General features: G+C 43.4%; 1 protein-coding gene across 2 annotated transcripts; it reads left to right on the forward strand.

Moving 5' to 3' along the window:
- Nucleotides 1-938: 938 nt before the first annotated feature.
- On the forward strand, nt 939-25380 carry LOC106610343 (calcium uniporter protein, mitochondrial). Of its 2 annotated transcripts, none has more exons than XM_014209655.2 (8): nt 939-1279; nt 21104-21176; nt 21482-21652; nt 22276-22380; nt 22963-23129; nt 23361-23564; nt 24776-24892; nt 25093-25380. In XM_014209655.2, exons 1-8 carry the CDS (start codon nt 1169-1171, stop codon nt 25168-25170), a joined length of 1026 nt encoding a protein of 341 aa, XP_014065130.2. In that variant the 5' UTR covers nt 939-1168; the 3' UTR covers nt 25171-25380. The 2 variants fall into 2 exon arrangements, with proteins under 2 accessions (XP_014065130.2, XP_045572443.1); XM_045716487.1 differs by lacking the exon at nt 939-1279 and adding an exon at nt 20313-20339.
- Nucleotides 25381-25452: the final 72 nt, after the last annotated feature.

A 25452-nucleotide genomic window follows, 5' to 3' on the forward strand; every position in this document is an offset into this window, starting at 1 on the left:
ACACACACACACACACGTACACACACGTACACACAATTACACTCTCTCTCACATACACACACACACACACACACACACACACACACACACACACACACACACACACACACACACACACACACACACACACACACACACACACACACATTACACTCTCTCTCTCCCTCTCTCTCTCTCTCTCTCTCTCTCTCTCTCTCTCTCTCTCTCTCTCTCTCTGTGATGTTAAAATATTAATGAAGCACATGCAGTGGCTGGATCAATAACGTGGGCAACTTTCCCAGTCTGTACAGGTTGGCTGTGCCACAGTAGATTGCCATTTTGTACCACCGACCAGATGGATGACGATATTAATAGTTCAAATAGCTGGGAATGAGGCCCTTGCAAATGACTCTGCTATTGACCACCACACACACACACACACACACAGAGACACACACACACACAGAGACACACACACACACAGACACACACACACACACACACACACAGAGACACACACACAGACACACACACACACACACAGAGACACACACACACACAGAGACACCTTTTTGTTGGGTAGTCTATATTATCCCAGCAGTGGGTTTGAAATATGATGTAATTTTATATGTCATTGTACTTCCTTAACCTCTAACAGAATAGATTGCTTTAATTAAACCTCTACTGGAAGCCCATTCTGTTGATTGAAAACTCTGATATTCTAAAAGGAATCCACTCTTCATGCTATATTATATAAGATACGGTATTATTAAAATCATGTGTGTGTAAAACGATAGGAATGAATGAAATTCATCCAATTTGACATTTATTCTTTTTAGTTTTTATGACATGTCCATGCATTGTATGTTGACATGCCGCCATGCTGCATGGCCCATTCATAACCGACCTCTGCCATTGTGACAGCCACCAAAGCGAAGAGAATAAAGTCTGTCACGCGGGCGCGCTCTGCTTGTCACCACTGACTGCTGCACACGGAGGAAACGGTACGTTGCTCTCTCTCTCGGGCTGTGCTCAGACCCTATCTCTTATCTCATCCGCCCTCGGTCTGTTTACACGCAAAACAGTCCGTTGTCGACTGGAATACGATACGAAGATCCTGCTTCTAGGCAGGTTTTCTACAAGGTTCTTCTGCTCAGTATGCCAGAACGCATGGACTAATTTAACGACGATGGCTTCGTTGCGAATGTTCGCCAAACTCCGGGCTGGAGTTGTCGGATGTACTGAACCGTTCCTCTACGCACTCAAAACAACCCGATCTCCGGTGAAATTACTGCATACGGTAAACTGAAACTACGGTGTGGGAGTAGTACGTTGTAGCAAGAGTTTATAGATGGGACCTCCGCGTCGTTATGTAAACATCCAAACTAGTCTTTTGTGTCTTCACAAGTTTTGAACAGTAGTCTGTTATTGTCGGCCTGCACCGTACATGCTCTGTTGGTTTGGGAAACCGGTTATAGAGTTCCAATGAACTGTCAAATAGTGAGATAGTTGAGCGAGGGTGTTATGCATGTCGTTGTTTCAAATATTTTAGTCGTCGTTTCCATCTTAAACTGCACTGCTTTGAAGTACACTAGATTGTAACAGAATTACGGATCCTTGAAGTAATCAATAGGCCTACCGTGAAAAGGATATAGGCAGTCTAGAGAATACAGTGATGCATTTCAATTAGCAAAGCATTGAATCGAGAGAGGGGTTTCACATCCATTCCGTCACGTCTTGACATGTTGTTAAATGAGGAAGAAATAGCTTTCCTCTCTCTGAATATAGTCATATAATGTAGTGAAACTGAATGCAGAAGACAGGTTGGCGATCACACACACACACACACACACACACACACACACACACACACACACCAACCCTTGAATTGAACGATTCTCTCTCCCTCTGTCTCTTTGTTCTCCTTTTCCCCTCTTGGCGTCACTCTCCTTAGCTTCAGATGACTGCACTAAAGTGTCACCTATCCCATGCATAATGAATAAGTAACTGTAAGAGCTCAGTGATTTCCTAACTAGAATGTCAACACCATGTCACCCAGAGTGTTGGCATGACGTGAATAATAATATGTAGTCCCCTGGGACTACTGGTACGAGACTCTAATGAGGTTCTTCTCCAAGTTCATGAAGATCGCAATGTGAGTTATGTGAGATTAATATAAACATCATGCAACACTGAACAAAGTGTGTGTGTGTGTGTGTGTGTGTGTCTGTGTGTCTGTGTGTGTCTGTGTGTCTGTGTGTGTGTGTGTGTCTGTGTGTCTGTGTGTCTGTGTGTGTGTGTGTGTGTGTGTGTGTGTGTGCGCGCTGTCTAGCCTCCTTAATGAACTGTTTCATTAGAATGGTGGCCGTCTGGCAGACACCTGTCAGCTAAGCACAAGAGTGTTGTTAGGTCTCTCCAAGGAAGGTGCAGCCAGCCCTGCCAATATCACATGGGCTGTCTTGGCCCAGGGCTGTACTTTGATCCCAGTAGACATGTCCCTGTACCACCCATGCCTTACTACTGTCGCTGTACTGTATCTCTGTCTCTCCCCCTGCAGTTGTTGCAAGACAGTTAGGTCATTCTGTGGGGAATTACATTTGTGCAACGTCATCACGTATGGTGAATAAACTAAGTGTACAAAACATTCCATGACACAGACTGAACAGGTGAAAGCTATGATCCCTTATTGATGTCACTTGTTTAATCCACTTCAATCAAGTGTAGACGAAGGGGAGGAGACAGGTTAAAGAAGGATTTTTAAGCCTTGAGACAATTGAGAATGTCTGCCATTCAGAGGGTGAATGGGCAAGACTAAAGATTAAAGTGAGTGGGGTATGGTAGTGGGTGTCATGCGCACTGGTTTCTGTCAAGAACCGCAACGCTGCTGTTTTTTTCACGCTGAACAGTTTCTTCTTTGTCTCAAGAATGGTCCACCACCCAAAAGACATCCAGCCAACTTTACACAACTGTGGGAAGCGTTGGAGTCAACATGGGCCAGCATCCCTGTGGAACATCTTTCGACACCTTGTAGCGTCCACGCCCCGACGAATTGAGACTGTTCTGAGGGCAAAAGGTGGGGGGGGGGTGTAACTGAATATTAGGAAGGTGTTCCTAATGTGGGGGTATACTCAGTGTACAATTACCCCACATTTTCTACACAGCACCACACATCACTGTCAGCCAGAATGGAAGGGGGAGTTTTCATAGTCACACGTCAATGACTATCACCACAGAACATCTGGGTAGATTGATACTCTTGTGAACGCGGCCGCGCTCCGGAGGGGGGGGGGGTCATCAAAGCAACAACATGACACTGATAGAGCATTGTCCCCCCCCCCTCCCAGACGCCGACAGACACACACACACACACACACACAGTGTTTATCTGCTCCTGACAGGCCCTCTTGTCTGATGAGTCAGTGTGTAATAGAGAGGCTTTCATCCATCTAGAGCCGTGATTGGAGGGAATTACAGGAGTCAGTCGTCCAATCACTAGACCCGACTGGCTGCCCATCTATCTGTTTGTCAGGGTCGTGTTCAGCAGGAAACCGTTTGTGTAATTAATGCTCGGATAAGCTTATTTACTATTAGGTATTGATTGATTTTTCCCTCTTTATGCGGTGCGAGCTGAACACAACACCGGAAGAATTATCACTGATTTATCATAGTGAATTATTTTAATGTTTATGTGTCAGTTAATCCCGTAAGGGATGGGATGCCAACTGGTGATTTGACAGGAAAATAAAATGTCACTCATTCATTCATACATGGTCTTCTCAATGGACAAGATGGGCAGTAGCTTATCCCCCGGTCTCCTGTTCAGAACATATCCACCACCAACTGAATAGGAAACCTGATGCCATCTTTCTCTAATATGGAACCTACCAGACTCCTCACCTCAGAGTGCTGAGCATTAAAATAGTTTAAAGCCCAGAAGTGCGTTATTAGCTACTGCAGTAAAAGGATGTTGTGTTTGGAGATGAAAACCCCTGGGGTTATTTTTAACTGTATGTGTTAGTCATTGTAGCTTGCATAATTCCAGACTGTCAGTGCCACTTCCCATCTCTATCTGCCTTTGTGAAACAAGAGCACTTTGGTTCGACCCAGATAAGCTAACATGAAAAATGCTGACTTGGGACGAGTTGGGGAGTAAAGGGGTATATGAATTTTAAACGTTTGAACCATGTATCAAATATGGGCTGTATGTCCTTCAATATGTCCTTACACATGTCCAGGGGGTATAAGCCAAACAGTAACAGCAGGAAGCTAGGAGCTCTCTCTATCTCTATCTCTGTCTCTCGTCTCTCTCTCTGTCCTTCTGTCTCTCTCTCTGTGTCTCTCTCTCTGTGTCTCTCTCTCTGTGTCTCTCTCTCTCTGTGTCTCTCTCTCTCTGTGTCTCTCTCTCTCTGTGTCTCTCTCTCTCTGTGTCTCTCTCTCTCTCTCTGTGTCTCTCTCTCTGTGTGTCTCTCTCTCTCTGTGTGTCTCTCTCTCTGTGTCTCTCTCTCTCTCTGTGTCTCTCTCTCTCTCTGTGTCTCTCTCTCTCTCTGTGTCTCTCTCTCTGTGTGTCTCTCTCTCTCTGTCTCTCTCTCTGTGTCTCTCTCTCTCAAATCAATGATGACGCAGATAGATGATGAGGATAATAATAGGAAAAATAATAATACTCAATGAGTAATAACAATGAACAGGACAAGACAGAAATAAAGGAATGAGGACAATTAAATAGTTAAGAAAGACAGTTAGCGATGTTATTATGGGTGTGGCAGGAGGTTACATATTTTGCAGGTAATATGGCACGAAAGGTCTCTCTCTCGCTCTCTCAGCACACCCCACACTGCAACAGTGTGTGGCGGCTTTAGCAACCCGGGTCATATTTCACTACAGTATGACAGTAATTGGAAGACTGGGGAGCCAGAGCACCATGGTATCCAACCACTCTAACCATCCATCGTTATTCTAGCCATCCATGCTGCCGTTTGCATGGCATTTGCCTGAGGGCTGAAGCTATAGTCACTCCTTTGTCAGATCTCAATTGGATAAAATCAGCTGTTGTATAGTGGGCTGTCATTTTAAAGGTTTATGGCTGCATATTGCTACCACTGCACTCCCATACTCCTGGTTTATAACCAGAGCCTATTGGGGATTTATCCTGATTTTAATGGGAAATGTGGGTTGCCAAATAATATCCTCCAAAAAGCCAGGAGAATGCAGTTGTAATTTCGCTCGCTGCTTAACTGTTGGCCCACACAACAACAAACTATGAGGATGTTAATGATGGATGTTCCTATTAATCTGTAGTGAGAGAGTGAGTGTTAGAGAGTGAGCGAGACCCCCCTCCCCCCAGGAGTGGACAGCTGCAGAGCAAGAACTAGCCAACTCACTGTCACTAACTCACCTCCAGCTAAACCAGACTTGTCAGAACCCATTAGTTGTTGCATCCAGCCTTATTCCACACTCAATGTAACCATCACTGCTTTCTTCAGTTCTACACAGCCTCCTAGTCAAGAGTCCATCCTGCTATTCCATTTGTGTAACCGTAATTGTTTTGCTCAGGTCTGCACCACTAGCTTCAATCACGTAGGCCTTTAAATGCCTTGCAGAACTTGGGCCATTGACAAACCGCTTTCAAACCAGCTAGTAACAAAAATATCCATTGTAGTCCGAGGCCAAATAGGAACTATTAGTCGGTTGAGTCATCACACCCTGGATTTTACAATGCCCAGGGAATCAATGTAATGAATGTGGTATCCGTTTAGAGACTCTTCATTAGTATTCCCATCCCCCAACGGGACCGCACCACTCTCTTTTATTATAGAGTGGGGATGTGTCCCAAATGGCACCCTATTACCTATTTAGTGCACTACTTTTGACCAGGCCCCAACAGTTGGGACCGCAGCCTAGCAGTCAGAAGATGGATGGTGGGACGCCGCTCAGGCAGAGAGGTTTACGTGTCTACTGTGCTCCCATTCTGTGTGTCAATACCATTCTCTGTGACTGCATCACAACTCGTGTTTGTGAGAGGAATTGACGTGTTGAACGCACCGAACTGTCTGTTCAAACAGCTAACACACAGCTCAGACACGTATACATGCCCCACAGGACATGCCACCAGGGGTCTCTTCACAGCCACCAAGTCCAGAATAGACTGGGAACCACACAGTATTACATAGAGCCATGACTACATGGAACTCTCTTCCACATCAAGTAACTCAGTCAAACAGTAAAATCAGATTTAAAAAGCACAACGCGCACTGTGAAGACACACACACACACACACACACACACACACACACACACACACTGTAATATTGTAGTATTGTGGATATTATATTGTAGTATTAGAGTAAGGATGTAATTATGTGTTATAACTGTTTCATCCTGTTTGGAACCTTGGCAGCAGCTGATGGGGAGCATAATGTTTAAATACTAAATGGACATGAATACCTACTATTTCATAAAGGGGTTGTGACAGAAAAACTGACTGTTGATATCCCCTGAGAGGCTATTTGTCGCCAGTTTCCATAGGATTTCAGGTCTGTGGTATCCAGTAGAGGCTCAGTTTCCTACGGATTTCAGTCCTGTGGTATCCAGTAGAGGCTCAGTTTCCTACGGATTTCAGGCCTGTGGTATCCAGTAGAGGCCCAGTTTCCATAGGATTTCAGGCCTGTGGTATCCAGTAGAGGCTCAGTTTCCATAGGATTTCAGTCCTGTGGTATCCAGTAGAGACTCAGTTTCCATAGGATTTCAGTCCTGTGGTATCCAGTAGAGGCCCAGTTTCCATAGGATTTCAGTCCTGTGGTATCCAGTAGAGGCCCAGTTTCCATAGGATTTCAGTCCTGTGGTATCCAGTAGAGGCCCAGTTTCCATAGGATTTCAGTCCTGTGGTATCCAGTAGAGGCTCAGTTTCCATAGGATTTCAGTCCTGTGGTATCCAGTAGAGGCCCAGTTTCCATAGGATTTCAGTCCTGTGGTATCCAGTAGAGGCTCAGTTTATTAGGCTCAGGTTATTCTGAAGTACCGACGGTATGCTTTTCAATACCGCCAATTAAAAACATTTCTATTGTATGTTTACAAATGGCACATAGAGCAAACGTGACAATTCACTGTTGAGCAGCACAAGAGGTGATTCACTACTAATGTTTGCCCACTAAATATCTCAACCCTAAGTTAACTATCTTATTTTCTCCAGCTCAGAGCTCCAGCTATACATTTGGTTTGCTAACTTGCTAGCTGTAGGTGGCTAGCTTGCAAGATCACCCTGTGTTATAGAAGTTCACAAACTCTCTCTTCAAAAGTTGTCTTAACTGTCACCCAACAGAGAAGAATGTCTTATTGCCTCAGTGTCAGATTGCTGTCTGGTTACTCTGTCTGTTGATTGGCTGGTTGGTTGGTTGATTGGCTGGTTGGTTGATTGGCTGGTTGGTTGATGCTCTCCACTGCATACCAGTGGAGGCTGCAGAGGGGAGGATGGCTCATAATAATGGCTGGAATGGTACCAAACGTGGTTGATACCATTCCATTGAATCCATTCCAGACATTACTATGAGCTGTCCTCCCCCCAGCAGCCTCCACTGGTATGCAGGTTGGCGGGTTTGTGGGGTCAACCTGCTATCATTGTTTAGGCCTATAACTAAGGAGTTAAAAAGACATAGCTGGTTCAGTTGCTCTATTAGAATGGAACCTTTTTCTGCCAAGCGTGATAGTGTAATTTGCGTATACATTTTGGAATGAATCTAAAATGTTTTATTGAAGATCTTGGAACGCAGGCAAGATTATGCGACAAGTATGCACACTGTTCTAAAATGGTTATTTATGCTCTCATATGCCATGCTACCAACTGACAGTCTGAATATACCTCCGATTACTCAAGGAAGGAAGCTGAATAGCCAGAAAAGTGCTTGTCATTTTCCGCCTGTAACTGTCATTGTAAGAGGCAAGCCACTGGCCATCCAATATGCAGTTACATATTTTAAGAGGAATCTCCTGAAACAATACCTATTTGTGAAAAACTAAAAGTTTTTTTCAATCTCTTTTGCGAAGCAAATCAAGTTTATTGGTCATATACACATTTAGCAGACGTTATTACAGATGTAGCGAAATGCTTGTGTTCCTAGTTCCAACAGTGCAGTAGTGTCTAACAATTCACAAATCTAAAAGTAAAAGAATGGAATTAAGAAATATATAAATAGCAGGATGAGCAATGTCGGAGTGGCATTGACTAAATACAGTAGAATATAATACTGTATTTACATATGAGATGAGTAACGCAGTATGTAAACATTATTAAAGTGGCCAGTGATTCCATTTCTCTGTATACAGGGCAGTAGCCTCTAAGGTGCAGGGTTGAGTACCCGGGTGGTAGCCAGCTAGCGATTGCTGATGAATATGTTTGTGTGGTTTTGGTAATAAAGGGTGAGTTGTTAGGAAACCCACTTATCTAGGCCTAGCTACCTGCCAGTTATCTAATACCCACTTACCCACTTCTATTCCTGACACACGCTTAATATATTGTTAATCTACTCTGCATTTCAACTAGGACTTGAATACAGCAGCTGACCCTTAGCTACTGCAGTCTGTTGTCTTAACAGTAACCTCCCTGTAAAGAGTCATTCAAAACAATGAACTGCTCCAAACAGTATAAAAACCGAATTCAGACCAATATGTAATATGTCTGTTGCAGTACGTAGAGGAATAAAAACTCAAGTTCCAGCTCTCTATCATTTTTGCTTTATCACCAGGACGTCCTATACTCATCCAACCTGGCTGACTTACATCCGCCTCTCACCAGCCTCTCTCTGCATGCTGCCTTTCCCTTTTTCCTTATGTTTTAGTCTTTCTGCTCTCTCCATGTTCTCACAGCTGCATTTCCAATCGTTGCCCCCTCCCCCCTCTCTCTCTCTCCCACTCTTTCGCTCACCCTCCCTCTTTTCCTCTCTAAGAGAACGTTTTCGAAAGGAAAGAGAGAAGATAAATGCCTTAACTCAAATCACTTTCATGGTACAGTGCAGCCTGAGCTCATGACAGCAGCCGGTAATTTGGTTTCTTCATCCCTCTGTTTTTCATCCCTGGCCCCTAGAACTGTTTATTACATGGGAACCATTCAGAAGGTCAAATAGGGGGTGCTTGTATTTGTCCTGTTTCACACGTGCAAATGTCTAACCTGTACAGTGTAATGAAATTGAAATGTTTTTTGTAAAAGTGCAATATGTGCCATGTAAAAAAGCTAACGTTTAAATTCCTTGCTTAGAACATATGAAAGCTGGTGGTCCAATATTCCCAGTAAAGAAATATTACGTTGCAGTTATTATAGGAATTATGACGCGTCGACTATTTCTCTCTAAACCATTTGTATTTCATATACCTTTGACTATTGGATGTTCTAATAGGCACTTTAGTATTGCCAGCCTAATCTCAGGAGTTGATAGGCTTGAAGTCATAAACAGCGCTGTGATCATGCATTGCTAAGAGCTGCTGGCAAACGGGAGTAAAGTTTGAATGAATGCTTACGAGCCTGCTGCTGCCTACCACCGCTCAGTCAGACTGCTCTATCAAATCAGACTTAATTATAATATAATAAACACAGAAATACGAGCTTTTGGTCATTAATATGGTCAAATCCGGAAACTATCATTTCGAAAACAAAATCTTTGTTCTTTCATTGAAATACGGAACCGTTCCGTATTTTATCTAACGGGTGGCATCCCTAAGTCTAAATATTGCTGTTACATTGCACAACCTTCAATGTTATGTCATAATTATGTCAAATTCTGGCAAATTAGTTTGCAACGAGCCAGGCGGCCCAAACTGTTGCATATACCCTGACTCTGCGTGAAATGAACGCTAGAGATGTGACACAAATTCACCTGGTTAATATTGCCTGTTAACATTCATTTATTTTAGCTAAATATGCAGGTTTAAAAATATATACTTCTGTGTATTGATTTTAAGAAAGGCATTGATGTTTATGGTTAGGTACATTCGTGCAACGATTGTGCTTTTTTTCGCGAATGTGCTTTTGTTAAATCATCACCCGTTTGGCGAAGTAGACTGTGATTCAATGATAAATTAACAGGCACCGCATTGATTATATGCAACACAGGGCAAGCTAGTTAACTACACATAGTTGATGATATTACTAGGTTAACTAGTGGTTATGTGAAGATTGTTTTTTTATAAGATAAGCTAGACACTTACCTTGGCTCCTTACTGCACTCGCGTAACAGGTGGTCAGCCTGCCACGCAGTTTCCTCGTGGAATGCAATGTAATCGGCCATAATCGGCATCCAAAAATGCAGATTACCGATTGTTATGAAAACTTGAAATCGGCCCTAATTAATCGGCCATGCTGATTAATCGGTCGACCTCTATTTGATATTGGTGGGAACTGAAACACGCTGTCGATCCAGACCATCCCAAACATGCTCAATGGGTGACATTTCTGGTGAGTATGCAGGCCATGGAAGAACTGGGACATTTTCAGCTTTCAAGATTTGTGTACAGGTCCTTGCATGCCGTGTATTAGCCTGCTGAAACATGAGGTGATGGCGACGGATGAATGGGACAACAATGGGCCTTATCTCTGCGTTCAAATTGCTTATCCCTGTCCATAACATAACCCCATCGCCACCATGGGGCACTCTATTCACAACGTTGACATCAGCAAACCGCTCGCCCACACGACGCCTTACACATGAGGCTCCCGAGTGGCACAGCGGTGTAAGGTACTGTATTTCGGTACAAGAGGCGTCACTACAGTCCCTGGTTCGAATCCAGGCTGAATCACATCCGGCCGTGATTGGGAGTCCCATCGGGCGGCACACAATTGGCCCAGCATTGTTCGGGTTTGGCCGGGGTAGGCCGTCATTGTAAATAAGATTTTTTTTTTCTTAACTGGCTTACCTAGTTAATTAAAGGTTAAAAAAATAACATGTAGTCTGCGGTTGTGAGGCCGGTTGGACGTACTGCCAAATTCTCTAAAATGACATTGGAGGTGGCTTATGGTAGAGAAATTAACATTAAATTCTCTGGCAACAACTCTGGTTGTTCCTGCAGTCAGCATGCCAATTGCTGCTGTACTGAACCTCAACTTGAGACGTCTGTGGCATTGTGTTGTGTGACAAAACTGCACATTTATTATCCCCAGCACAAGGTGCAGTTTAATCAGCTTCTTGATATGCCATACCTGTCAGGTGGATGGATTATCTTGGCAAAGGAGAAATGCTCACTAACAGAGAAGTAAACACATTTGTGCTCACAATTTGAGAGAAACCTTTCTATTATGCACGTAGCAACATGGTCTAGGAAAAGGCGGCAGTTAAACAGCGCACTATGAACCGTCAACAGCAACCCCTGTCTAACGGAGGAGAAAACGCATTTGTTAAAAAATAATATTTTTATTTGTGTTGCACAAATTGTTCTTAATATAACCATATACAATTTCAGTAGCACGTCTTAGTGATGGACTGCCTCCCCCACGGCCTCCACAATGGATCAGTCCACTCAGACAGGCGCCGATCATATTTTTTTTGTGTGTTACTCCTCTACTAAAGAAATCTTGTTCGACCAACAGCCTAACAACCAAACAATCGACCAGTCGTCCAAATGAGTTCAGCCCCAGAAATAGCAACCTTTTGGTTACTGGCCCAACGCTCTAACCGCTAGGCTACCTGCTGCAAGATAGTCTTTGTTTCCCGGGCCGTGTCCAGCTGCACCCAAAAGGATAACTCCTCCTCTTCTGGTCAGTCAGTCAGGGCTGGGTGGACCCAGGCTGGCCACGCCATTGGTTGGTGCTAAATTCCAGTCCAAATCGCCCCATAGCCCCTCGTACTGTACCACCTAGACACTCTTGTAAATGAGAGAGGATTTGTCAGAGCTGGGTGGGTGTGAGGTGGACCCAGACTGGCCACACTATTGGTCTGTTGGTGCTGAATTCCAACTCAAACACCAAGCCCCTAGTCCTTAGACACTCCTGTAGATCGGAAAGGATTTGATAGGTTTAAGCCAAATGCAATTGCTCAACCATTCCTTCTGATAGGTTGGTATGTTGCTTGCACCCATCAGAGACGTTCAGATCTACACGAAAAGTGGCGAAGAAACCAGGGGCGGAAATCCCGGGGGGGGATTTCCCATCCTGGGAAAAATATGATTTGTCCCCCCCAATATATCACTGAAACATAACATAACTATGTAATTTAAATAATATTAATAATACGCATTGAAAGCAATTGTGCTGATTATAGACACTTAATAGCGCGTTTTTAAGTTTCAAAAGATTGCAACCCCCCCCACGCTTTGCCTCACAATGGTTTGATCCACTGCCAGCTCCTTATCTTGCTAGGTAACAGAGAGGTCGTATCTACTGTCTGAAAGGCACTCAATGCACGTAACTGACGTGAGGTTAATCCAGTCAATCGCGCACACACACTAGCTGAATATGCAGAGCTAGCGCGCAAATATTAACTATTAAGCTAGCTAGTACCTATTCCATTTATGTGGCGTCGTCAAAGATGGAATCAGCATGCAGATGATGTAAGTTAGTGCTTCAAAGTCCCTGTGATAAGGTTAGCGATAAACTGAAATCCAAACTGAACATAACTACACTCTTCTACCATTGTCTTAAATATATTTAATGGTCTCGTTGCAAAAGCTAAATTGTCGCAAGTGAACTTTTATTTATTTATTTTATTTCACCTTTATTTAACCCGGGTAGCAAAGATTATAGAAAACACCACTGAAACTGAATTGGTGCTCGCTAGCTTTGCAAATTCAGCTATTGTTGGAAGCCAGCCAATATGAAACAAACTATTAAAATTACAAAAGGTTGCAGCATATGTTGTGTAAATGGTGAACTCATACAGCTGTCAACTCTTGTCATTTTAATCCGTTTCACATTTGCTAGCTACCTTTTAGATCGAAGCCCAAATAGAATGATTGAAGATGATAGAAGCCCATTTCCTACTGTAAATAACCTACACACTGTGTGTGTAGCCAGCCAACCAGCCAGGTAGAAAAATGGCAGAAAAATAAAAGACGGACATCAGAGTATTTTTCAATACACCAAAACGCATAGTAAGAACCCTAGTAGCCTAATATCTCAAAGACTAGTTGATAAAATGTTCATAAGAAAGAAATTAAATTCTAATGGAAATGTTTCACAATGATGTCATTAGGCAGAGCAGGCAACAGATGGCACACAGACAGCAGAGTTGGGGACAGATATGCAGGGACAGACTGGCAGAGACAGGGAGTCTCAGGTAAGTTTGTTGAGTCTTTGTTTGGCAACATTATGAAAGGTTCTCAATGTTTTTGACTTGTAAAATAGGAACATAATTGGAAAATGCCATGGATACCCCCACTCTCAACTTAAACTGGTGACTGAACTAAGATTTGTTAAAGGCAATGGTATTGCTGTTGTGATTAGTTGTGTAGTTTTGGGTACCGGTAGTTAGGAGTACGGCAAACACCTTATTTCTTTGGTTCCTCAATATACATTTACCATATTACAATGTAGGCTGTGTGTTACAGCACTACTTTTGGTGTCCCCCTCAGGAATTGCTCTTGAGAAAATGTAATGTAATTGTCCCCTCCAAAGTTGATATCAGATTTTCGCCCCTGGAAGAAACCATTCAGCATGAGATGGTGTTGGAACCCTGGGTCGTGGTACAGTGAGTGATGGGTACTGAAACAGGGCCCCCATGCAGGGCCCCCACGAGGGGCCATAGCTCAGCCTGTGACAGGAGCCATAATAACTGGGTCTGGTCCTGCCTGCCTGCCTGCCTGCCTGCCTGCCTGCCTGCCTGCCTGCCTGCCTGCCTGCCTGCCTGGGCTCTAGGCGGCCGGCCACTGGAGAAATTAACCAGCCAGCCTGTGACTGTCACCAATCAATCACCATGATGTCCCCCGATGAACACTACTGGCTATAGCTGCTCCACCTTACTAAGGAGGAAAGGACAGTTTATCACCAAGCTGCTGCTGTACTGACCCTCTGAAAACCAACTTTATTTCTGTCCTGGACTCCAAACTGATAGTGGGGAAACAGAGCATATCACTTTGAACTCCTGGTAACCGTATACAAGTGGAGGAGGAAAGGACAGTTTATCATGATGCCACTGTGCTGTGTCTGGCTCTGAGAACAAACCACTCAAAATGAATATAGTTCCTCTGGGGTGGAATCTGTTCCATCATGCAGTCTATTGTTTTGAGATATGGAAAATGACATTTGGAGATAAGACATGAGATGAAGGAACAGAAGTTGATTAATATCAGCTGTAGCTACTAGCCTCTGTTCCTTGAAGGAGTCACAAAATGTGTGAATGTCACCGAAGGGCCAGGGCGCTGTGGCGGCAGCAGTTACCTCAACACCGTGCATGTTGATTGGAGGGGAGGATGTGGGGAAGAGTGCACGTCTAATTGGAGGCCGCTGGTGATGCTGATGGAGTCGTCCCTCTTGTTTGAATTGCACTTGACTCGGCCCGTGTCTCGCTGAGGGCTACATGAGTGGCTCATCTAAACCCCCAGGTGCTTGGCTGGGAGGTAGGAAACGTGCAGGATTATTCATTCTATAGCTCTTAATGAAGGCCAATACATTCTGTCACCCCATTGATGTATGAAGGGAATACTGTATTATGGTATTCATACTGTAGCTCTTAATGAAGGCCAATACATTCTGTCACCCCATTGATGTATGAAGGGAATACTGTATTATGGTATTCATACTGTAGCTCTTAATGAAGGCCAATACATTCTGTCACCCCATTGATGTATGAAGGGAATACTGTATTATGGTATTCATACTGTAGCTCTTAATGAAGGCCAATACATTCTGTCACCCCATTGATGTATGAAGGGAATACTGTATTATGGTATTCATTCTATAGCTCTGAGTGTGTTCCTGTTTGACCATGAGTCATCTCCCATTTTATGTTTTGTATGATGGGAACGGTACAACATGGCATTGAACCTGACTGCCTACAGATTTCCCGGTGTTGAATTAGCTGTCGTCAGCGCTCTAACCACTACTCCCTATGCACGGCGCATCTTCACCCCAGAGATAAACTACCTCGGCCTCCGAGATTGACGCTCGGCTCCTTATCCGTGCACTTTTTCACATGTATAAAACACACACACAACAGACAAACGCACACATGCATACACACAAACGTAGACAAACAAATGCGCACACACAAACACAAACAAACGTCACAGTGCTCAAATGCCTCTCCTGTCCCCGTCACCACAAAAAGCATTTCACTAACGAGAGCGATAAGAGGGAGGGAATATTTTCCCCCTGAATTGCGGCTGTGGCCACTGTGCATTGTCAAGCACTAATCTGACTGAGTATTTTTAGAACACAATGCCCGCACTTACATTTACGTCATTCAGCAGACGCTCTTATCCAAAGCGACTTACAAATTGTTGCATTCACCTTATCATATCCAGTGGAACAACCACTTTACAATAGTACATCTATATCTTTTTTGGGGGGAGGGTGGGGGGGGGGGTTAGAAGGATTACTTTATCCTATCCCAGGTATTCCTTAAAGAGGTGGGGTTTCAGGGGTCTGGAATAAGTTATGTGCGCATTTACCTATATGCCAACAGATCACAATGGTGCCTAATTTATCATAACCATTACAGATCACTAATTGTTAAATTGCCCCATATACAGTATATTCAGTCATTTAAAAAAACAAGTGCCATTTAATATTAATTTATTCAATCTGTAATATCAACTGGTTATAGTTCATCGTGGAACACAATCTGTAATATCAACTGGTTATAGTTCATCGTGGAACACAATCTGTAATATCAACTGGTTATAGTTCATCGTGGAACACAATCTGTAATATCAACTGGTTATAGTTCATCGTGGAACACAATCTGTAATATCAACTGGTTATAGTTCATCGTGGAACACAATCTGTAATATCAACTGGTTATAGTGGAACACAGTGGAGCTTGCTTGTAGACACCTATGGCTGTGCAATAGCATAGCCTTGTTTTGTTCATTTAGCAGACAAGACGCTCTTATTTCTTGAGCCCTTCTTGAGTCAAGACACCTATTTTATAGTAAAAAAAGATTATGTAAGACAACAGAATAAAATGGAACAGAATATTTTTCCAAATAAAAGTAGTTGTCAGTGTGAATTAAACACATCTTGTGCCTGGTACAGTTATTCTCAGTGATCATTTAAAACGGGGCTCAATTTGGAGAGTTGAAATCTGTCTTTTCCATATACAGATGTTTAATTTAGTTTATTCTGCCTGGGTCTTTGGGATGTTCAAAATGGATGAACAATTCCACATTGAACACTGTGTGGTGATGAGTTACGGCCACAACATCTGTTTGGAGAGAAGGTACAGTGAAGGGAAAAAGTATGTGCTCCTAATCTCAGCTCGTTACCTGTATAAAAGACACCTGGCAGCCAGAAATCTTTCTGATTGAGAGGGGATCAAATATGTATTTCCCTCATTAAAATGCTAATCAATTTATAACATTTTTGACATGCATTCTTCTGGATATTTTTGTTGTTATTCTGTCTCTCACTGTTCAAATAAACCTAAAATTAAAATTATAGACTGATCCTTTCTTTATCAGTGGGCAAACGTACAAAATCAGCAGGGGATCAAAAAAAAAAAAAGTCCCCCACTGTATACGCTTACCCGGGTGTAGGGTGCAGTTTTTTTAGGAATGGGACGTTAAACGGGTGTCCTGAGTCTCTGAGGTCATTAAAGATACCATGGTACTTATCGTAAGAGTCGGGGTGTTAACCCTGGTGTCCTGGCTAAATTCCCAATCTGGTCCTCATACCATCATGGCCACCTAATCATCCCCTGCTTCCAATTGGCTCATTCATCTCCCCTGTAACTATTCTCCAGGTTGTTGCTGTAAATGAGAATGTGTTCTCAGTCAACTTACCTGGTAAAATAATGGTTAAATAAATAATGATTCTGAAGAAAGTATGCTCTTTTTTGTCTTTATCGAACAGTTTTTGTTTTGTGCATATTTTTAGTGTGGAACTAGGTTTAGGGGGTTTATAGCCCAGGCCAGGGATGGCAGCCCATTTTATATCTACCTTTTTACATTTTGGAACTCAGTCTGGGTCTCAATTTACTGTTGAGAGTTAGAATAATAGAATACAGAAGGTGCATTTTGAAATTTGGATGTGCATAAGCAGTCACTTAATTAGCCCATGTCAGCTGTATTTTTTTGGGGGTTTATTTTTTTAAGATTGGTAAATTAGTCTAGTGGCCAGCTATCTAAACTTGTAGTAAGCATATTGGAATTACCGACCGCGGTGGAGCCCATTTGATCATCAGTTGTCATATTAAAAACGGCAAGCATTTGCTTCCACCCTATGGCAGAATTTGTAGAATTGCAGGAAATTAGTTGTAAAATTGCTAGCTCTTCCGTTCAAGGACCCAATTACACATGCCCATCCCTAGACTCAAGATGATGAGTTTCAACTAACAGCCAGTGGAGTTCCTACTGAAACCATTGTTTATTGATTATGAATCCAATTATTGAATTGGATTAAATTACTAGTAGGGCTGGGACTATACCAGTATCGCGATACTCGTTAGTATCACGGCAAGGAAACCGAACACAAAGCGGATTTAACTTATTTAGGGAAAGAGCCCTAATGTTGGAAAGAAACATCACTATGTTGTCATCCAGAGTCACATTTATTTATCTTCAACCAAGCAATAGCACACACTATTTTACATACAGCAGGTTTTTAAAGGACCTTTGCGATATTGGTATCTTCCCGGGCCCTAGTAACGATAACGGGTTACATTTAGAAAGTAACCTACCCTGCTTATTGCTGGAGCCTGCCCCACTCGAGGAATGGATGTCTCTCGTCTCTTATCAGTTTTTCCTGCCTTCTTACTCTTAACCTTAACCACTGATGTGTAAGTCTATAGATCTCCCATCCAGTGGCGATTTTTAGCATGTAAGTCTTGGCTGGGCACACAAATTAAAAGTGGGATGCTCCCAGCAAAGCCACTTCACAACACTAAACAATACATGCGTTACACTATAAGGGTGACCAACAGCCCACAAACTGTTAGGGCCTACATAAAGCTGTCCCAACAGTAGAGTCCCAACAGCAGTCCCAACATCTTACCACTGCTACACCTGGCTATCAGCGGAGCCTTGTCTGGCAGTGAAACAGTTCATTCAGCCTCATTTACTGCCTTTAAAAAAACAAAACATAGCTGATATGGCTGACTTGCTTAAACAAATGTGGTTTCTAATGACAATTGAGATGTACAAACTATGGCATAAGGGGACGACAAGCGGATAAGAGGCAATCTGTAATTTCGATTAAGACATTAATGAGCGAGCTAGGACAGACGTAGTCAATATAACGATTTGTTCAGCACTTTTGAAATGTACAGCGATAGAATTCAGAACATGGGCCGTTCTTAGTGTTCTCCCTGTACACCAAGTCAGAACCATAGGATAAATAAAGGGGCATATAATCAAATAATGAAAGCTCTTAGAATATTCGATGATTACATTTCTGTAAAACAGGTTATAGGCTACATGTGCACCACCAAGTCAGAACAGTAGATGAAATTAAGAGGGGTAAATAGACCAAATGATTACGGTGAGGCACATGGGCTACTAACAGCTTACTAAACAACATTAAAAAGGAATGGCCAGTAGATTGTCGACGTGATTCATGATGATTACTCTTAGCTAAGACTTTGGAAGTATGATGTTGACATGATCAGTCCAATCAAAGCTACTGTACATATAACATGATTTGATGTCATTTTATCTGTAGCAAATGACCTTGAGCCTTCTTGGATGGGCACTTCTAATGTAACTCTATGGCAGCACCCAAGGGGCTAGAATTTTCTAGCTCTACCCTTTGACTTGGTGGTGACGTAGTGACCCCATGAGTGACAGAACACTGAGCCAATCACAGCGCAACGCTCCATATTTTCTGCTGGCTTACCCCACCACCACAGAAAGCGCTGAGCAAGGCTGAAATACCTGCATTGTGGAGCTGCATTACTCTAGAAAACAAAAAAGAGACCATGTTTGTATGGAGACTTTATTAACTCAATGATATATATATATATTGTTTGCAAACTGATATGGAACATGTATTAATGGCAAGCTCTAATGACGGGTCACCACTGCTCCCATCCCTCTGACCATATCCCCTGTCCTTTGTGCGGTGTCTTTGACCTGTAGCTATAGCAGTGTACGGATGGCTCCAGCACTCCGCTTCTTTAACTTGATATTGATTGGCTGACAGCCCAGGCTACAGACTGGAGGGTCGAAGAGGAGTGGCTGTCAGACACGCACGCACACCCACTCTGTCAGGTCCCTGGATGTCACTGCCGCTGGGACAGAGACTCACCGATTCATTCAACCACCCAGACTCCTTTTCTATTAAACTGTTATTCTACAGGAGAAGGAATCCATTTTGAAGAAATACATTTTTTCACTCTTAAGCTCCTAATACTGACCTTTACGTGGGGTCAGAAAGTAGTCTACATTTAGTTGAGTAGATATTGACATTTGATCACTTTTTAAAGTCACAATGTCACACATTAGGCTTCTAATGCCATCAGAAAGGAATGTTTTACATTTTGAATAGTCTTTTGGCATTTGATCACTTTAAAGTCACTCACTGCAGCCACGCGCTTTATAGGCTTCCAATACAAGGGGCCTGACTTGGTGTTGCTGGCCAGAAAGTAGTGTTTACATGTTCATTAGGCATCGTTGGCAAACCCCCCCCGAGTCCTCTTCTTACCAGGTGGAGTCATTTCCATTTTAATGGTGTGGATGGGGGTAATGTTCTGTAGCAAGCACATCATTAATTCAACAGTTATGACCATAAACCCTGATTCATTTCTCACATTTAACACGACCATGTATCTTTACCCACTGTGAGCATGTGTTTTAATAGTGGCAGAATGCATGCCTAAGGCATCACAATACTTATTGGGATTTGTGTTTGGTATAATTGTAGCACTATACAAAATCTCTTTACACACACAGGCGTGTGCGCACATACATATGAGATATATATACACACACACACACACACACACACACACACATTTTCACAGCTATCACTCTACGTTCTTATCTTACCAGCTCCTTTCATTACTTCCAGGTGCAGTGCCAGCAATGTATTCCCAACCATTAAACCTAATACTCCAAATCATTGTATTACTCAGCATGGGTTTAGAAGGGGATGAATCTGTAGTGGGGATGTTGATATGGAAACCTGGAGGCTTTCAGCACCATTTTCTGTCTATTTTCAGGTATTCAAGCATCAGCATTCAGTCTGGTTTAGCCAGGCTAAGTCTCTGTGGCTTCATGTCATGTGGAGATTGGTGAGAGCCAGCCTTTTACCATTTACCTCAGTGAAATTGGATAGTGATGGTTTTCCATCTTCCATCTAGGCCAAGAAGGTATTGAATACAAATGGAGAAATGTTGCATCAGCAGAAACTTTCACATGGTGTAGTCAGCAAAACAAATCTGTCGGCTGTAGGCTATATCTGGGGTTCATGGGGGGTGATGTAGCAAGATATGTTGCGGTAATATAATGATGATACAGTTTCTTGGAAATTAGATTCTGGAAATATTTCCTTATCTCAATGTTTATCACACAGTATCTCCGTAAAATGACTTTTGCAATGACTGGCTACATTTAAAATGTTAATCAAGACATGCCCTGGCAAAACAAAGATGCCACGTAGATTAGAAGCTGACTCTCATTTTTATCATGTAGAACTTCAAATGCTTGTCTTTCTGTCTTTGGCAGCATGACCGTTTGCCAAGGGAGGACTTCTGTTGATACTGATGATATTGAGCTGATAAGCCACTAAGACATTCTGTTTTTAGTTGCTTTGCCGCCCATGTATGGAAAAATCTACAGAGTTCCTTGTAACAGTATGTTCTGGTGCCTCTCAGGCTGTTCATAATGTTGATTGGAGACCTATTTGCTGATTTAATGTTATTTGTGTTTCTTAAATGTACAGTATTTGTGTTTTGTAAATTGTGTACGCATGGTTCCTTCTGAAAGAGACCTTGGTCTGAATGGGACTCCCTGTTTAAAATAAATCCATTCTGTAATGTGCTCTCTCTCATTTCAGATCCATCCCAGACAGCCACAGTGGAGATGTCCTCCCCAAGTGGTCTTCTGCAGTACTGTAGCACCCTCTAGTGGTATGATACTGGCATTACAGTGAACCTTTCTACAATTGAATGTATTACTCTGGCTGCCTTGACTTTACACACAGTGTAGTTCTTTATTCTAAAGTGCCAGCCTATGATGAATGGCTTTAGAATTGTATTCTTTGGTAGACAGTTCATATCACTATTAATAAACGCAGAGACCTGCGACAATCCATATATTGTTGCATGCAATGAGCTCAGTTATTTCAAACAGTGAGAATGAGCTGCACTGTATTTTAAACACAAGGCCATTAACTGCCCATTTAACCCTGTGTTTTTCTCTGTCTGCGGTCTAGATGTGGTGTTGCAGTATAAACATGGACGTCCGGTGCTGGCCGTGCTGCTACCCTCCAGGCAGGAGAGCTGTCTGTTCTTCCTCAGGCCCATGTTAATGACTGTAGGAGACCTCATCCATGACCTGCAGAGAGAAGACCCAGGAGTCACCTCTGTCTCTGTGCTCACCAAGGGTAGGACACACACACACACACAAATATGTTGTACACACACACACAAATATGTTGTGTACACACACACACACAAATATGTTGTGTACACACACACACACAAATATGTTGTATACACACACACAAATATGTTGTATACACACACACAAATATGTTGTACACACACACAAATGCAAACATTTTCCCGTATTCATAAAGCATTTTAGAGTAGGAGTGCCTATCTAGGAGCAGTTCAGCCTTTTAGATAATAATGAATATGATTTAATGGACAGGGCAGAACTGATCCTAGATCAGCACGCCTACTCTGAGATACTTTATGAATATGGGCCACTGTCTGTCGTGTACACAGACACTATATCCGTCTATTATCCTCCTGTCTCCTACAGATGGAGTGCGGGTGGCTAACACCACCCCTGTAGACACTATATCCATCTATTATCCTCCTGTCACCTACAGATGGGGCGCGGGTGGCTAACACCACCCCTGTAGACACCACCCCTGTAGACACTATATCCATCTGTTATCCTCCTGTCTCCTACAGATGGTGCGCGGGTAGCTAACACCACCCCTGTAGACACCACCCCTGTAGACACTATATCCATCTGTTATCCTCCTGTCTCCTACAGATGGTGCGCGGGTGGCTAACAGCACCTCTATAGACAGTCTCCTGAACAAAGACTTCCAGCTCCTCATCAATGATGGTGTATACAACATCCACTCCCCTGAAAGAGGTAAAGATGATGATATAATAATAAATGCCATTTAGCAGCCGCTTTTATTCTGAAACGACTTAGTCATGCATGTTTACATTTTAAGTATGGGTGGTTCCGAGAATCGAACCCACTATCCCTGGTGTAGCAAGCAACATGCTCTACCAACTGAGCTACAGAGGACCACAGTCACGCAGCTACAGAGGACCACAGTCACGCAGCTACAGAGGACCACAGTCACGCAGCTACAGAGGACCACAGTCACGCAGCTACAGAGGACCACAGTCACGCAGCTACAGAGGACCACAGTCACGCAGCTACAGAGGACCACAGTCACGCAGCTACAGAGGACCACAGTCACGCAGCTACAGAGGATGATGATGATGAGATATCAATTGATCTTTATCAGTAATTCTAAAAAGAAACACCATTAGTCACTTGAGTATCAGCATGATCCTCCTTCTCCTCATCCTCCTCCTCATCGTCATTACCAACCTCCAGTCTGGGGTGGAATTGGTGGAATAGTGATGCATGTTTCCAAAGTGTAATACTGAGTTCCAAGAGTGACTGTTGTAATGAATTCCACCCATGTTGTGTGTCCAGAGGCATCCAGTGTGTCCAGTGAGCATGTGGTGGACGTGGAGGACATGAAGCACATGGTGCAGCTGCTCCACACGGCCCTCCACCTGCCTGACCACCACCTGCTGAAGGAGAGACAGCTGCTGGAGAGACTGGATGGACTCAAACAGGACCTCTCACCTCTAGAACAGGTACTGGAGGGATCTCCTTCTGACTCCGTTTCTCTCTTCTCCTTTCTCTGTCCTTCTGTCAGTATCTCCTCTCTTTATTTCTCTCTCGTCTCTGTGTGACTCCTACTACCTATCCCTTTGGTCGACAACCATAAAGCTGTCGCGGTAAACCTTCAAAGATAAGATTGCATGAGTGTGAGAGTTTGTTTTAGCAATCACCAGTAATCTGTGACCCGACGATTCCCTGTACAGGTGAAGGCACAGCTAGCGCGCAGTGCGGAGTTCCACTCCTCCAGGACTCTGTGGACAGGTGTGGCCCTGCTGTCTGTGCAGGGCGGGGCCTTGGCCTGGCTCACCTGGTGGGTGTACTCCTGGGACGTCATGGAGCCCGTCACCTACTTCCTCACCTACTGCACCAGCATCGGAGTCTTCGCCTACTATGTCCTCACCAAGCAGGTACAGTACAGGACCCTAACCCTACTATGTCCTCACCAAGCAGGTACAGTACAGGACCCTAACCCTGCTATGTCCTCACCAAGCAGGTACAGTACAGGACCCTAACCCTGCTATGTCCTCACCAAGCAGGTACAGTACAGGACCCTAACCCTGCTATGTCCTCACCAAGCAGGTACAGTACAGGACCCTAACCCTGCTATGTCCTCACCAAGCAGGTACAGTACAGGACCCTAACCCTGCTATGTCCTCACCAAGCAGGTACAGTACAGGACCCTAACCCTGCTATGTCCTCACCAAGCAGGTACAGTACAGGACCCTAACCCTGCTATGTCCTCACCAAGCAGGTACAGTACAGGACCCTAACCCTGCTATGTCCTCACCAAGAAGGTACAGTACAGGACCCTAACCCTGCTATGTCCTCACCAAGCAGGTACAGTACAGGACCCTAACCCTGCTATGTCCTCACCAAGCAGGACAGGAGGACCCATGTCCAGCACGGTCTCAATACAAGTAGTCAAGACAGTGTCTCCCCCTTGTGTACACAAAGAGTACTGTCACTACAGGGCACTTGAACAAGAGGCTTTCATTTTCATTTGAGTCACACCTGGTCTCCTTTCAACAACTTGGAGCTGTTAGAGTAGTCAAGTTCCCATATGTGACCTACTCCTCCATTGCCATACGCTGTACAGTATGAAGACAGTAATTATCAGGGTTGAATTCTAACTTTAGATAATTGTGTGCAGCTCAAACTTCTGCATTGACATCAATGGTAGATGTAATCAAATGAATGTAACAGAGGAATCTCCACATATGTCTGCCCTCCTGTGGCTGCTATGTGTATAGCATGCACTGTATAGAAGAAGCTCCAGCTAGGTCTTGATGACACGACATGGTCTGACCGGTAAACCTTCCAGTTTGTCCCACAGCACCTGTGTCCTGCGTCCATGTTATTTTGTAAGTTCTATCTTATAAAAGTGCAGTATGAACTGTGTACATCCATGCCACAACAAGGAGGCTGATACATTCCTCTGTTACGCTTCTAGGTGCATCACCTGTATTCTGATCATATCTCCTAATGACATCAGTGCATGATTTACATAGAGGTTCACACAGTTATCTCAAATTAGAATTTAAACCCAGATAACTATGCTCAGAAGTGACACACGTAAGTTAGTCTGCACCAGATGAATCATGGTTGTTTTGGTCTGTAGGACTATGTCTATCCAGACGCCAAAGACAGGCAGTTCCTGTATTACTTCCACAAGGGTGCCAAGAAGGAGCGCTTCAACGTGCAGAAGTACAATGAGCTGAGAGAGGAGTTGGCTTCGGTATGTTGCTATACTTACTTATACAAGGCACTGCAGAATTTCTGCTCACTGCTTATTGGACTTTCCACTGATGTATTCAGTCTATAAGGGGCTTCTGTTGATCGTGTGTGTGTGTGTGTGTGTGTGTGTGTGTGTGTGTGTGTGTGTGTGTGTGTGTGTGTGTGTGTGTGTGTGTGTGTGTGTGTGTGTGTCATCATTAGGTGGAAGAAGATTTGAGACGTCTAAGGAATCCAACCCAACTTCAGCTCCCTGTAGAACAGATCCAGAGCCAGCCATGAAGAGTAACACCACACACACACACACACACACACACACCACGTCAAACTGAAGGACTACTGAGCAGCATTTCTTCCCATTTTATTTTGATAACGATGCCTTTTTCTTACTAACCCTGCAGATCATTTTAGAGTTTTGGTTTACACTGTTTACAATGTTGGAAGTCATTTGTGTTAATAGAAGTATAATAATAAATATCATATGAGAAAGCATCTTCTGAATTCTAATCATATTTTCTCTGCATTCCTGGCCGTTGCAGTAATTCAATATAGTAGCTAGTTTCA

The sequence above is a fragment of the Salmo salar genome, chromosome ssa04 (genome assembly GCF_905237065.1).
Source record: "Salmo salar chromosome ssa04, Ssal_v3.1, whole genome shotgun sequence".
Lineage (NCBI taxonomy): Eukaryota > Metazoa > Chordata > Actinopteri > Salmoniformes > Salmonidae > Salmo > Salmo salar.

Coding starts and splice junctions, on each gene's coding strand:
- LOC106610343 (XM_014209655.2), top strand. CDS start 1,169: ATGGCTTCGTTGCGAATGTTCGCCAAACTCCGGGCTGGAGTTGTCGGA. Junction 21,177..21,481: donor TACTGTAGCACCCTCTAGTG/GTATGATACTGG, acceptor TCTGCGGTCTAG/ATGTGGTGTTGCAGTATAAA. Junction 22,381..22,962: donor CATCCACTCCCCTGAAAGAG/GTAAAGATGATG, acceptor TTGTGTGTCCAG/AGGCATCCAGTGTGTCCAGT.